Source organism: Nyctereutes procyonoides, unplaced genomic scaffold (genome assembly GCF_905146905.1).
Source record: "Nyctereutes procyonoides isolate TBG_1078 unplaced genomic scaffold, NYPRO_anot_genome, whole genome shotgun sequence".
NCBI classification, from domain to species: domain Eukaryota; kingdom Metazoa; phylum Chordata; class Mammalia; order Carnivora; family Canidae; genus Nyctereutes; species Nyctereutes procyonoides.
In genome coordinates, this window is record NW_026575036.1 from 16,161,749 (window position 1) to 16,176,908 (window position 15,160).

General features: G+C 40.2%; 1 protein-coding gene and 1 pseudogene across 2 annotated transcripts in view; one reads left to right on the forward strand and one right to left on the reverse strand.

Annotated features, from left to right (window-relative positions):
- Nucleotides 1-15,160, reverse strand: part of PKP2 (plakophilin 2) — an 87,513-nt gene that overhangs the window by 57,969 nt on the left and 14,384 nt on the right. For both annotated transcript variants that reach the window (XM_055318964.1, XM_055318963.1), the window contains exons 3-4: nucleotides 14,438-15,132; nucleotides 2,524-2,659 (exon numbers count right to left, since the gene is read on the reverse strand). In XM_055318964.1, coding sequence (XP_055174939.1) covers nucleotides 2,524-2,659; nucleotides 14,438-15,132 — 831 coding nt within the window. The remainder of the gene's footprint in view (nucleotides 1-2,523; nucleotides 2,660-14,437; nucleotides 15,133-15,160) is intronic.
- Nucleotides 6,579-6,676, forward strand: LOC129505721 (U6 spliceosomal RNA; annotated as a pseudogene).

Genomic DNA, 15,160 nt, shown 5'->3' on the forward strand with positions numbered 1-15,160 from the left:
TCATAAATAAGAAGGAAATCCCGCTATTTGCAACAATATGGATGGACCTTGAAGTCCATTTCATTGTGCTGAATGAAAAAGACAGTGAACAAATACTATATGGAATCTGAAAACAAATAAACAAAAAACAAAATCAAAGATACAGAGAATAGATTGGTGGTTGCCAGAGGTGGAGGGTTTGACATGGGTGAAATGGGTGAAGGTGGTCAAAAGGTATATACTTCCAGTTATAAAATAAGTCATGAAGATGTAATGTACATCAAGATGACTACTTATTAATATTGTATTGTATATTTGGAAGTCCTAAGAAAATAGATCTTAAAAGTTCTCATTACAAGAAAAAAATTTATAACTGAATGATGTATGGTAACTGGACTTGTGGTAATAATTTCACAATATATTACATACATCATATCACGTTGTACACCTGAAAATAATATAATGTTATCTACATTATTATCAATATAACCCAATTATAATTCAATTTTTAAAAAGCAGGAAAAAGAAATGGTGTTAAAAATACTAAAATATAAAACTTTTTCCTTCCTTCCAAAAAAACCACATAAAAATCCCTCAGATTAAATTCCTAAAAACAAACGAACAAAAACTTACAAGTTGCACCATACACAATAGTGAAAGAATAACGAAATGCTTCCTCCTATGATCAAGAACTGGACATGTCCACCCTCACTTCGTTTTAACATTGCATTAGAGGTTCTAGCCAATACAAAAAGAAAAACTATGTAAGTCATCCAGATTGAAAAGGAAGAAACAAAAAGAAACAAAACTGTCTTTATTAGTAGATGGCATGATCTATGTATAAAATCTGATGAATCTACAAATATGTTACTAGAGCTAAGAGTCATTTCACAGTAAAATTACAAAATATTGCTAAGAGCAATTAAAGAAGACCCACTAAATGGCTAAATATACCATAGTCAGGCGTCGGAAGACTCAATAATGTTTAGATGAAAATTCTTCAATCTTAAACAAAATTCTATCAGTTTTTTCATAAAGAAATAGATTCTAAAATTCATGGGACTGCAAAAGAACTAGAATAGCCAAAATCACTCGAAAAAGAACAAAGTCAGAGGACTAACATTAGCAAATTTTAATATAAAACTATATTGATATATAAAACTCTGTAATCAAGACAATATATTAGCATGAAGATAGACCAATAATACATCAATGAAATAGAATGAATACGTAGTGCTAAAACAGACTCACATATATGTAATCAATTCCTTTTCAACAAAGGCACAAAAAACAGTTTAGACTTGAAATAATAGTCTTTTCAACAAATGGCACCTAAACAATTGCACATATATCTTTTAAAAGGAACTTCAGTCCACATCTTGCAATATATACAAAAATTCATCCCAAATGGATCATAGACCAACTATAAAACCCGACACTCATAAAACTTCTAAAAGAAAATATAGATTATCTTTGTGTCCTTAGAGTGACCAGAAGAATTTCTTGGATACACTATGAAAAGCACAATCCATAAAGGAAAAAATTTATAATTAGACTCCAACCAAATTAAAAACTGTTAAAAAATGAAAAGACAAAATACAACTAGGAGAAAGTATTTCCAAGTCATGTATCTGAATAAAAAAGACCTATACCCAGAATACATAAAGAACTGTCAAAATTCAATGACAAGAGAACAAAAACACAAATAAAAATGGGCAAAAGAACTGTAATGCGCTATCACCTCATACCTGTCAGAATGGCTAAAATCAACAACACAAGACGCAACAAGTGTTGATGAGGATCTGGAGAAAAAGGGACCCTCTTATACTGCTGATGGAAATGCAAACTGGTACAGCCACTGGGGAAAACAGTATGGAAGTTCCTCAGAAAGTTAAAAATAGAACTACTCTACAATCCAGCAATTACACTACTAGGTATTTACCCAAAGAATACAAAAATACTAATTCGAAGGGGTACATGGACCTGGACGTTCATAGCAGGATTATTTACAATAGCCAGACTATGGAAACAGCCCAAGGGTCGATTGACTGATGAATAGATAAAGAGGATGTGGTATATATACACAATGGAATATTACTTGCCCATAATAAAGAATGAAGTCTTGCCATTTGCAATGATGTGGCTGGAACTAGAGGGTATTATGCTAAATTCCATTTTGGTGTGGTCTGTCCTATAGAACACTTATGCCAGGGTGCCTGGGTGGCTCAGTCAGTCAGATGTCTGGCTCCTGATTTTGGCTCAGGTCATGATCTCAGGGTCATGAGATTGAGCCCCACATCAGCCTCCACCTTCAGTGCAGAATCTGCTTGAGATTCGTTCCCTCTCCCAAATAAATAAACAAAATTTTTTTAAAGTCTCTAGACTTTTTTTAAAAATTAAGTTATTTAAAATTGACCTATAATTGACATTTAACTCAATAAAGAGTTTTAAAAATTTAAATAAATTATTGGTTTCAGTTTACACGGCCACCATAACAGATGCAAAAGCAAGATAATTTTAAACTGGATTTAAGATGATACTCACCCTTTTCCGTGCTTCAGATTTCTGGAAGCACTCGTGCTGTATGAAAGTAGCTGCAGCAGAAATTCTGGGTGGTGGTGTGTGGTCTGCATCGAGCATACTCACTGCTCGCTCTAGAGTCATCTCCATGTCTGCATTCCTAGACAAACAGTCACAGATTCAGCTGAATTCCAAACCTGCTCCCTCTTGCCTACCAATATGATCCTCCAGAAATGACTCGGCTAATATCCTAAAGCACCTAGAATATCTGAGCCTTGGTTTTTCTTTACTCAAAAGAAATCAGCACCTGAGATCAGAAGGTATAGGCAGCCAGCAGTAGAAATATTCCAGCTCTGGTCAGAATGGCTTCTGAAAATGTCACTGAATTGAGCAGAATTGTAATATATACCAAAGAATGAAAATCAACTGTTTAAGATAAATATATGTGTTGTATGATAATTACATATTAAAAGGTCACTTTAAAGGCACAATAAGGGATGCCTGGGTAACTCAATCAGTTGCTCAGGCCTTGCATGAAGCTGCTTAAAAAAAATAACAATAAAGATAAAATAAATAAAGGCACAATAAAGCTTTACATGGACTTTAAATTTTTTTATTTTTTAATAAGATTTTACGTATTTATTCATGAGAGACAGAGAAAGAGGAAGAGACATAGACATAGGCAGAGGGAGAAGCAGACTCCTCACAAGGAGCCTGATGCGGTACTCGATCCTGGAACCCCAGGATCATGCCCTGAGCCAAAGACAGATGCTCAACCGCTGAGCAATCCAGGCACCCCTTTACATGACTTTAAAATAAATTTGGTTTTAGAAATTAAAAATTGTTTCTACCATGGTAATGTTATACCCGTGGATGAAACACCTTCCCTCAATAATCATTAGATATTTTTCAAAGCTCCTCAGAATCTCTTATTTCACCTAAAAATGAGTTTTAAAATAAGCATTCGGGCAGCCCAGGTGGCTCAGCGGTTTAGCGCTGCCTTGGGCCCAGGGTGTGATCCTGGAGACCCGAGATCCAGTCCCGCATCAGGCTCCCTGCATGGAGCCTGCTCCTCCCTCTGCCTGTGTCTCTGCCTCTCTCTCTCTCTGTGTGCCTCATGAGTAAATAAATAAAATCTTTAAAAAATGAAATAAAATAAAATAAAATAAGCATTCAAAAAGTTTTTGGTTTTTTTTTTTTTTTTTTAAGGTTTTATTTATTTACTCATGAGAGACACAGAGAGAGAGAGGCAGAGACACAGGCAGAGGGAGAAGCAGGCTCCACGCAGGGAGCCCGATGCGGGACTTGATCCCAGGACCCCGGGATCACAACCTGAGCCAAAGGCAGACGCTCAACCACTGAGCCACCTAGGCGTCCCCAAAAGTTTTCTAATTTAATAAATATAACAGTATATAAACAGTAAAAGCCAGGGAAACCAAGCTTTTGTTCAAATAAGTCATGCTGATGTCACAGAATTCATCAGGAAAGGTAATGATTAAGCACAATTATAAATACATTTTTTCTTAAAGAAAACAATTTTATACACATTCTGTTGCCATTTGCTTTGCCATTGCAATGACATTTGGTTTATGTCTATCTAGTAGCATACCGTTTTTTGTCCTTTACTAACTATGGTATGTATAGTGATGATGAAGCCCAATGCAGTTTGACACAAGAGAGGATAATTTATAGAGGACAAATAAAATTGCTACTTGTAAACAATAACTCCCAAATGCCTCATTGAGCTGGGTTTTTTTCCCTTTTATTTCTGCCTGGAGGGTAACTAGGTTAGGCAACCTATTATCCCTGTGGATGTTAACACATTCATGCTTCCTTAAGCATTGACTCAGAGAAAGCAGACTCAGGATGGCAACATCTTAGAATTGTGGCTAAAGACATGCCTTAAAGGTATCCTAGGACTTTGGCTTCAAAGAGAGTTATACCTGATTCATTCCTGGTAATGGAGAATAAAAAGACAGCTTGGCAGGGTGTTTTCCAGTATTTGCTAGCGAGCACAATGAATACAGCCATACCATATTTAATTGCACCTTACTCTACCATGCTTTGCAATATTGCTTTTTTAAAAATTTTAAACTTGTGGCAGGCTTGTGTCAAGCATGCCTGTCAGAGCTATTTTTCTAACAGCATTTTCTCACCTCGTGGCTCTGCATCACATTTTGGTACTTCTCACAATATTTCAAATTTTTGCCATGGTGATCTGTGATCAATGATCTTTGACGTTACTATTTATTTGGCAGGGTGCCAAGAACCACACCCACATAAGTTGGTGAACTTGACTGATAAATGTGTGTGTTCAGACTGTTCCACCAACTGGCTATTCCCTCACCTCCCTCCCTCTCCTCGGGGCCTCCCTATTTCCTGAGACACAGGTTGAAATTGAGCCAATTAATATTGAAATATTAATTGCATTAATTAATAACTCTACAATGGCCTCTAAGTGTTCAAGTGAAAGAAAGAGCTAGTTGTACATTTCTCACTTTAAATCAAAAGCTAGAAATTATTAAGCTAGGTGAGGAAGGCATGTTGTTGAAAGCCAAGACAGGCTGACAACCAGGCCTCTTGCACCAGTTGGCTAAGTTGTGAACGCAAAGGAGTTCTTGAAGGAAACAGAAAATTCACTGCAGTGAACACACAAATGATAAGGAAGTGAAATAACCGGGTGCCTGGATGGTTCAGTCCATCAACAGAGTCTGCTTCTCCCTCTCCCTTTGCCCCTCCCCCCAGTTCAGGCTCTCTTTCTTCTCGCTTGCTCGGTCTCTTGAGTAAATAAATCTTAAAAAAAAAAAAGGGTGAGACAATCTTATTGCTGATATGGAGAAAGTTTCAGGGGTCTGGATAGATGAGCAAACTAGCTACAACATTCCCTTAAGACAAAGCCTAAGCCACAGCAAGGCCCTGACTCTCTTCAATTCTGTGAAGTCTGAGAGAAGTGGGGAAGCTACAGAAGAAAAATGTGAAGCTAGCAGAGGGTTGGTTCATAAGGTTTAAGGAAAGAAATCATTTCCAAAACATATAAGTGAAAGGTAAAGCATCTTTAAAAAAAATTTATTAAAAAAATTATTTATTTGAGAGAGAGTGTGTGTGCATGCACGGGGGCAGGGAGCTGGGGGTACAGGGAAAGAAAGTCTTAAGCAGACTCCTTACTGAGTGAGAGCCAAAGTGGGGCTTGATCTCACAACCCTGAGATCAGGACTTGAGCTGAAATCAAGAGTTGCATGCTTAACCAACTGTGCCACTCAGGTGTCCCTTAAGGTGAAACACTTTTAAGGATATATAATTTTTAATTTTTTTTATGAGAGAGAGATAATATGTGCAATGGGGGGGGGGAGCACAGGGAGAGAGAGAATCTCAAGCAAACCTCATGCCCAGTGCAGAGCATGATACGGGGCTCGATCTCACAACCCTGAGATCATGACCTGAGCCAAAATTAAGAGATGGACACTCAACTGACTGACCTACCCAGCACCCTTAAGTGAAGTACTTTTGTAGAAGCTACAGCAAGCTATCCAGAAGATCTAGCTAAGATAATTAATGGAGGTGGCTACATTAAAAAACAGATTTTCAATGTAGACAAAGCAGCTTTATATTAGAAGATGCCATCTGAGACTTTCATAGCTAGGGAGGAGAAGCCAATGTTTGGCTTCAAAAAAACAGGCTCTTTTGTTAGGTACTATCACAGCTGGTGACTCTAAGTTGAAGCCAATGCTAGGTGACCATTTCCAAAATCCTGGGGCCTTTAAGAATTATGCTAAATCTACTTTACCCTGTGCCCTATCAATGGAACAACAAACCCTGGGTGACAGCACATTTTTCTGCAATATGGTTTACTAAGTATTTAGCCCACAATGGTGGGCTAACCCTCTGTTCAGAAGAAACAGATTCCTTTCAAAACATTACTGTTCATTGACAATGCACCTGGGTCACTCAATAAATCGGATGGAGATATACAACGAGATTAATGTTGTTTTTATGCTTACTAAGACAATATCCATTCTGCAGCCTATGGATCAGTGAGTAATTTTGACTTTCAAGTCTTATTATTTAAGAAATGCATCACTGTGACAGCACATATACTAAAACTGGAACTATACAGAGAAGATTAGCATGGCCTCTGCAAAAGGATGACATGCAAATTCGTGAAGCCTTCTACAGTTTTTCTAAGTCAGGAATAAAAGGCACAGCATAAGTATAGTCATTGATACTATAATAGGCTTGTATGGTAACAGATGGTAGCTACACTTGTGATGAGTATAAGCATAATGTATAAACTTGTTGAATCACTATGTTGTATACCTGAAACTAATATAACACTGTTTGTAAACTACACTCAAATAAAAAAAAATACACTGCATAAAGCTGTAGCTTCCATTGATAGTAATTCCTCTGATGGATGTGGCAAAGTAAATTGAAAAAATTCTGGAAAGGATTCACCATTTTAAGTGTCATTTAAAAGCATGCCTGATTCGAGGTGTCTGGCTGACTCAGTGGAAAGAGCAAGTGACTCTTGATCACGAGGTTGTGAGTTTGAGCCCCATGTTGGGTGTAGAAATTACCTAAATAAATAAAACTAATTAACCAACTAAAGAGCATTCCTGATTCATGGGAAGAAGTCCATATATCAACATTAACAGAAGTTTGGAAGAAATAGATTCCAACCCTCACGGATGACTTTGAGGAGTTCAGGACTTCAGTGGAGGAAGTAACCGCAGATGTGGTGGAAATAGCCAGAGAACTAGATTTGGAAGTGGAGACTGAAGATGGAACTGAATTGTTGCCATCTCATGATAAAAATTTATAGATGAGGAGTTGCTTCTTATGGATGAGCAAAGAAAACGGTTTCTTTTTTTTAAGATTTTATTTATTTATTGATGAGAGACACACAGAGAGAGAGAGAGAGGCAGAGGGAGAAGCAGGCTCCATGCAGGGAGCCTGACATGGGACTCGATCCTGGGACTCGATCCTGGGACTTCAGGACCATGCCCGGGGCCAAAGGCAGGCGCTAAACCACTGAGCCACCCAGGGATCCCCAAGAAAACGGTTTCTTGAGATGGAATCTATTCCTGGTGAAGAAGCTGTGAAGATTGTGGAAATGACATCAAAGGCATTAGAATATTACATCAACTTAGTTGATAAGCAGCAGCAGGGTTTGGGAGGATGGCTTCCAATTTTGAAAGAAGTTCTGTTATGGGTAAAATGCTATCAAATAACATCACATGGGACACCTGGGTGGCTCAGCAGTTGAGTGTCTGTCTTCGGCTCAGGGCGTGATCCTGGAGTCCCAGGATCAAGTCTTTTGTCAGGTTACCTACGGGAAGCCTGCTTCTCCCTCTGCCTGTGTCTCTGCCTCTCTCTCTCTGTCTCTCATGAATAAATAAATAAAATCTTAAAAAAAAAATAACATCACATGCTACAGAGAAATCATTCATGAAAGGAAAAGTCAATCAATGAGGTAAATTTCATTGTCTTATTTTAAGACATTTCCACAGACACCCCAACCTTCAGCAACCAACACCCTGATCAGTCAGGGGCCATGAATGTCAAGGTAAGAGCCTCCACTAGGAAAAATCTACCATTCTCTGAATGCTCAGATGACAGCTACCAGTTTTTAGCTAGCAATAAAGTATTTTTAAATTAAGGTATGTACATTGTTGGGCACCTGAATGGCTCAGTTGATTGAGCATCTACCTTTGGCTCAGGTCATGATCCCAGATTTCTAGGATCAAACCTTGCGTCGGACTCCCTGCTTCTCCCTCTCTCTCTGCCTGCTGCTCTCCCTGCTAATGCACACACATTCTCTCTCTGTTGCTGTCAAATAAATAAACAAAAATCTATAAAAAAAGATATGTACTTTTTTTTAAGATATAATGCTATTACACATTTAATAGATTCTAGTGTAAACATAACTTTTATATCCACTGGGAAAACAAAATAGTCACTTGACCCATTTTACGATGATATTCACTCTATTGTGGCCGTCTGGAACCTAATCTATCATACCCTTGAGGTATGCCTGTAAATTCTCTCTTATATCAGGCTAACCCACTAATACATGTATAGATGTGAGCATGTGTAATGTTGTGAATGGTGAGCTTGTGTGTGGGTGGGTGGGTGTGACACGGGTGAGGAGGTAAGAATAATGGGACTCATGACTAAAACCAATACCCAACACATGTTCAAACATACCAGTGTTAACTCCTAGAATATAAGGGTATTTCGAATGAAGCAGAACAGTTCTGGCATCTATACTGAGAACTATATAATGATCTCATATTTTAAAGTTGTGCCTCAGGAATCAATTTAATGAGTAAAAAATGTGGGCTATTACTATTTGAGTCACTTTTATTTAGTATAAACACAGCTTTTAAGAGATGGAGGGGCGCCTGAGTGGCTCAGTCAGCTCAGGTCATGATCTCAGGGTAAGCTCCCTGCTCGGCGGGGAATCCACCTCTCCCTCTCCCTTGGGCCCTCCTCCCACTTGCGTGCGTACATGCGCCTGCTCTCCAAAATACAAATAAAATCTTTAAAAACAAATAAATAAATGAGATGGAAATGTTTCACATGCATGGACTCCACCACCTTTACAGAGAAATCGACACTCTGTGGCAATTTGAAGTCTTTACCATGCAACACTACAGGTGTTTTAACTAATGAAGGATCACTTATAAGAATAACCTTCTGTTCGATGCAGCTTTTTTTTTTTTTTTAAAGATTAAGCCTTTAATCCACTTCATAAGTCATATATGACTCAGGAAAGTTTGAATTTCCCAACACTCTAACACCCACAAATAATTCCATGACTCTAATCCTTTATTTTCCTGAACATGATTCACAAAGAAGCTCTGCATCCACTTGTAGTCAACCCAGTGTTACTTCACTTTATCATTAAAAACAATTCCCAAACTGAAGGAAGACTTCCTCTTTAAGAAGGTCTGCTACAGCTGTCAGGGTATCAACATGGCATACATTCTGACCCCGGTCTGGCTCCATCTCCTTGCCATAATCACTTTCTCCCTTCCCTCCTCTGACTGCCCCATCCTCCAACCATGCTGACTGAGCTTTAATCCTTTTCTAAACACTGCATGCCTCTTCACAAACTGCTCTTGATTTTTCTAGAAAGCCCATCGTTCCTCTTCATTCTTATCCATTCTTCACAACTCAATTCAAATATCAACAGCTCTGTGAAAGCTTTACTGTGTCCCTAGTCCCACCTAGAGCCTTTCTGAATTTCTTCCTCTATTCTCCTATAGCATTCCTGCCCTCCTTCCCTCTCTCTTCCTCCATCCTTCCTTCTTTCCTTCCAACTCAACCACAAAACACTTCTTGAAGCCTGTGGAAATGTGGCTTGGGAGATGGGGTTCAGGAAGAGTAGTTGCCCCTGGCCCCACTATCACCTGAACCTGTTCTCCAGAATTGAGTCTTTTTAACAACTTTAGACAATGTTGAAATGATGTAAATATAAATGGAAAATGCACAAGGAAGCAGTGTATAATATCATTGGTTAGAATATGAGATGATAGAGGAAAATAAAAACTGGCACTTTATGTGTGTGATCTTTTAGCAACCAGCATCCCTGCCAACTAACAATGCAGCCCTGACCCAGGCTGGTTCCCAGATAGCATATATATTAATAGGGCTACCCCTTGGAGGGCCAAACCAACGTGAGGTGATGAATGGAAAGCTCCTGGGTGTTGTTAGGTGCTCAGGAAACACAAATTCCCCTGCTTTGCAGAGATTTAAGTGTTATGAAAGCAGTGCTTTTGGACTATGCCTCTTTTGTGGGTATATATTCCTAGAGACCATCTGAAGGGATCTTCCTAGAAGCATCTTAGCTAAGGCAATAAAGCCTTGAACTAGGCCGTTAAAAATGGAAATGGAAATAAAGATACAGTTGAAAGATACTTGAAGAATCAAAGAACTAAAGACATTGGTAATTAAGAGAATATGGAAGATCTTTTATGCTCTGTGCTGCTCTAGGTCAAGAACTTGACTGGTAATCATACTAGAGATCCAATCTCTCTCCACAGGCTCCATCTACTAATCTGAGAGCACAACACTCTTTTGTTCTCTGAATTCTCATAACCTAGCACTTGATGATGTATCTTATTTTCTTTTTCACTCATCCTGTCCTAGACCTTCCTATAGACCGTTCCATTTTCTATCTCTGCAGTGCTGGGTACACTGGAGGGGCCTCATACTCATTTATTTGCCAAACCACCAGTCCCCCACAAATACAAAAACCATATTTTCAGAAAAATAGATCTGGAATGTGTTTTACTTGGTAATTTTTTTTTCCCACTTGGTAATTTCCTAGACCTTTTTCATCAGTCTGATTTAGACCAGATATTGACTCTCTTTCATGCCAATGTCTTGGTTTTCACCTGCATTAATAACTGACCAGTTATTAAAAACTCTTTTCTTTTGGAAAGAAAGATCCATTGTTTAATACTTTATGTCATTATGTAGGTTTACAATTTTACCTACCTACTCTGTAGGAATGTTTCATATACATGAAAGCACTCTTCTTTATATGTGAGACTTTCACTAGATATAAAAAAAAAGTAGATTCTAAAAACAGAGGCTGGATAGGTTTGAAATGGGAGAGAATGCAGGGCAAAGGAGAACATAGGGTGTGGTCCCAGAGCCAGAACTCTCAGGAGGTGGCCTGGGGAGCTGAAATGCCATGGGGCACACCTCAGGAAGGAAGAGAAATGGACACCACTGACACAGGCATCAGGCGTAGATACTACCTTGAGGGCTTATTTTCCTCATTATAGGAAATACCTCTGACTCCCTTCTTTTATACAGAACAAAATTTCAAGAAGTATTCATTTTTATGAATTCTGGTCTCTAGAACGGCAACTTTGGGAATCATCAAGAATAGATTTTTTACCCTTTAGATTTCTTCACCCCAAAGTGTTCCTTCTATTCTTTGAAATAGGATTAATCATTTATTTTTAAAATTTGCCCTGTCCATTAAAACAATAACCCAAAATAGCAGTTCATACTTCTTCTAGAACCTGAGCAACAAAAGAACTTAGAGGGCAAAAAGTACAGAGTTTATATTTCATTTCTTCCTTCCTTAATCCTTTTATTCTTTCACCATGGATTTATACAGTGCCTATTATAGGCCTGCCTCTGTTTTAGGGTACTGAGAATAAAAAGATGATTAGACACTCACAAGAAGTTCAAAGTCTAGAGGGAAAGAAGTGAGAAATGAATAGCCACAATGTATTATTCTGGCAAAGACGCCCATGCAGTGCAGCTATCTGGGGCACCTAGATTGTGAAGGGAGTGATCAGGAAATAGGCAGTATCTGAGCTACCTCCAGAATCATGAGTAGCCGGGTAATGACAGAGCTACTGGGGGGGAAAGAGATAGAGACGGATGGATATAGATATAGAGAGATGGAAAAAAGGAAGGTAAGGGAGAAGGAAGGGAGAAAGGAAATACACAAATGCATATTCATTAAGTGAAGAGGTTCCAAGTGGTTTGTTTGCATAGGGGGTGCGTGTGGAATGGTGATGAGAAAGGGGGGAGGAGAGTGAGGCTGGAGTGATAAGCAGAGGTGGAAACATGGGTTAGGCCATGTGTGCCATGCTAGAAAACATGAAAACTTGGTGGAATTATGGAAAGGTTACAATCAAGACAGAGAATAATCATATTTGGGAAGATCATTCTAATGTTCAGAGAACAGTTCTGAGTGGAGCAAGACCAGAGAGGCCAAGAGATGCATGCAATGGAGATGGATAGGAAGGTAAAAACGTAAGGGCCATTAAGGAGGTTGAAACATGGTGATAGGCCTGTGGAGGGCTGAAGATAAGCATGACCTCCAGGTTTGTAGGGGGCAGGACTTCAGTTTGAGGAGACAGGAGTAGATAGCAGGGGGGAGCTTATACTTTTAGATTTTGATACACTGGGTTTGGGATGCCCTGGAGGTTGCTAGAAATACATGCAAGATGTTGATGGCATTCAGGACAGAGGACAGTTCTGAAGAAAAAACTTGGAGAATCACAAGGATTCAAGTGTCGCAGATGGGCCTCTTTGGGAGACCACCCAGACTCGGGAGAGAAGAGCTACTAAAGACGACTGCTCTGGGCCTGCAGACAAGCTGCACATGGGGAAGTCTAAGACACAGCTTGAGAGGCAAGTGGAAAATCGGAAGAGGCCCTAGAAACTGGGGGAGAGAGAAGTTCACACACAGTGCTGCCAGATGCTGCCCAAGGGCTGAGTAACATAAGGACTGAACGTGTGTCTGCTTTGGATGTAGCAAAAAGGTGGTCACTGGTGCATTTGTGAGGACAATGCTTCAGTGAAATGGTGGGGATGGAAGCCAAAGTGCAGCAGAGTTGATGAGAGACTGGGAAGTGACAGGGTGCCTCCAGAAGCATGGAGGCACAGGAACGGGGGAAGAGAAGAACACCAATTATCGGAGGATGTGTCTGGAGAGTTCTGTGACTGCCAAAATCATGTTGTGAAAATTGTGCCAAGCACAAATCCTAGAATATAGCAACCCTTTACTATTTTTTTTTTTTGCCCTTTACTAAATTTTTAAACATCCATTTGAAGGCCCTGATTAGCTTTTTCTTCCATAAATAATGACCTCATACATCTTCTTCGTAAGTATGTTCACAGTGACAAAGATCTACATTCTGTAAGAAATGTTAGAAGTCTCATGCTCAGTTTTGTTTTATAAAAAATGTCCCCTGGGGTGCCTGGATGTCTCAGTTGGTTAAACATCCAACTCGGCTCAGGTCATGATCTTAGGGTTGTGATCCTAATCAGGCTTTGTGCTCACCAGAAATCAGCTTGAGATTCTCTCTCTCCCTCTGCCCCTATCCTTCCCCCACTTCATCCCCGCATGCTCTCTCTCTCTCTAAAATGAATAAACAAATCTTTTTTTTTTTAAAGTCCTGCTTCAAGATGAGTCCTAACATCTTTTATCACCAGTGCCTGCCCAGTCAATGAGTATACTGTGCAATTTCACTTGAAGGGATGATGAGAGGTAAAAACTTCCATTAAGCAACTTTAGAAATAAAACAAAAATAATGCATTTAATGTTTTACCATAATGATACTACATCACTATTTCAGGAATTATTGATTTAATAATCCATTTTTCAACCTTTCTTTTTAGTAACTTCCTCAGTTCATGAAATGTGTACTCCAGCATTAAACCTAAATATTAAAAAAACAAACAACCCCCCCCCAAAAAAAAACAAACAAAAAAACCCCCTGAATATTACTTAGGTCCCAAAGACCGGAGTGGTCAAGCTAGACAGTCAACATGAGAGGAAAAGAATGACTTTTGAAAGTTTGGTTACTTTAATTATTGGGTATTGCCCAAAAAAATACCCTCCTATCACTGCTGCTAGAATCAAAAAATAAAAGCATCAGGCATCAAAGGAAGGAAAGAGACCCTTAGAAAATTAAGCTGCCTTTGCTTACTTAGCCCTTCAGCTCTCCACCTTTTTTGCGACAGTAGTTATCAAAACAGTATGTGAAGTTCACTCTTAGCACCAACAATGAGCATATTTCCCCTTCCCTTACTTTGAAGAATGTTTGAGAAAATGCATGTAATTACCGATTTCTTGGTCTACTCTGGAATTAGCTCTCACTCAGAGCACATCTGCACACGGCCAAGGGGTGGCCATCCCTTCAGCCAGCAACTAATTTGGAACAGATGGGCTAAATGTCATATTTCCCTACAAAGCTGCCATAGGAACAGGTAGCTTGGCCCCTGTCCCTGAGGTAAATAGGCTAATCTGTCAATTAGGCAGCTGCCTGCAAAGTCATTATTTTAATCACTTATCTCTGGAAGCCTTTCTTTGCAGCCCCAGAAGTGCCAGCTCACACACTAAAGGGCTGTGGGAACAGAATGTGCTGGCACGGACTGTCCCGCAGACCTAGAGAAGACTCACCCGAGCTGGGCGTCGGTCAAAGTGCTTCTCTCCATGAGCACGTTGCCACTTCCACATGCTGCCACTTGGCCAACGGTCATGTGCATCCTCCTGCCGCCTGCATCCACGGTGACACTGGGCCCGGCTTCCCTCACCGTGCGGGCGCTGTGGAAGGAGCTCTGATGCCAGGAATGAGAGGCCCTGTTCTGACCGGCAGCCTGCAAGGGCACCAGTGACCGGATCTGCCCCGAGGCAGGCCCCAGCGTCAGACAGTTCTCCTTCTCCAAGAGGTTCCCCGTGCTGTGACTCGTCCCGGGCCTGGGGTACGTGAGCACCGCTGGGTTGGCAGGGGCATTGTCAAAGACGGTGTCATTCACAGAGCCGTACCGGTACTGTCTGTGGTAAGTGTCATAGTGGCGATGTCGGCTCATGGCCCCGGAGTGAGTGAAACCAACGATTTCTGAGCGAGCATATCTAGGTGGCAGAAGAAGGGTAGACCTCCTGCTGTCTTGGTGCCGCAAAGTATGCCCAGCCTGGCTTCTCTGGCCATACTGGTAATCACTGTGTGAGTAATGAATCCTCTCAGGGCTGCTGTCTGGAGAAATCTCAAGTCTCCTCAGAGGCTGCCTCAAGGATCTTTCTTCCACTGACTTCTGCGAGCTGTACTGTGCAGTTCCTCTCCCCCAGCGACTTTCATAAGTGGCAGTGGTGCCTGTCTGCAGAGAAAGAAGGTTGAAATGAGGC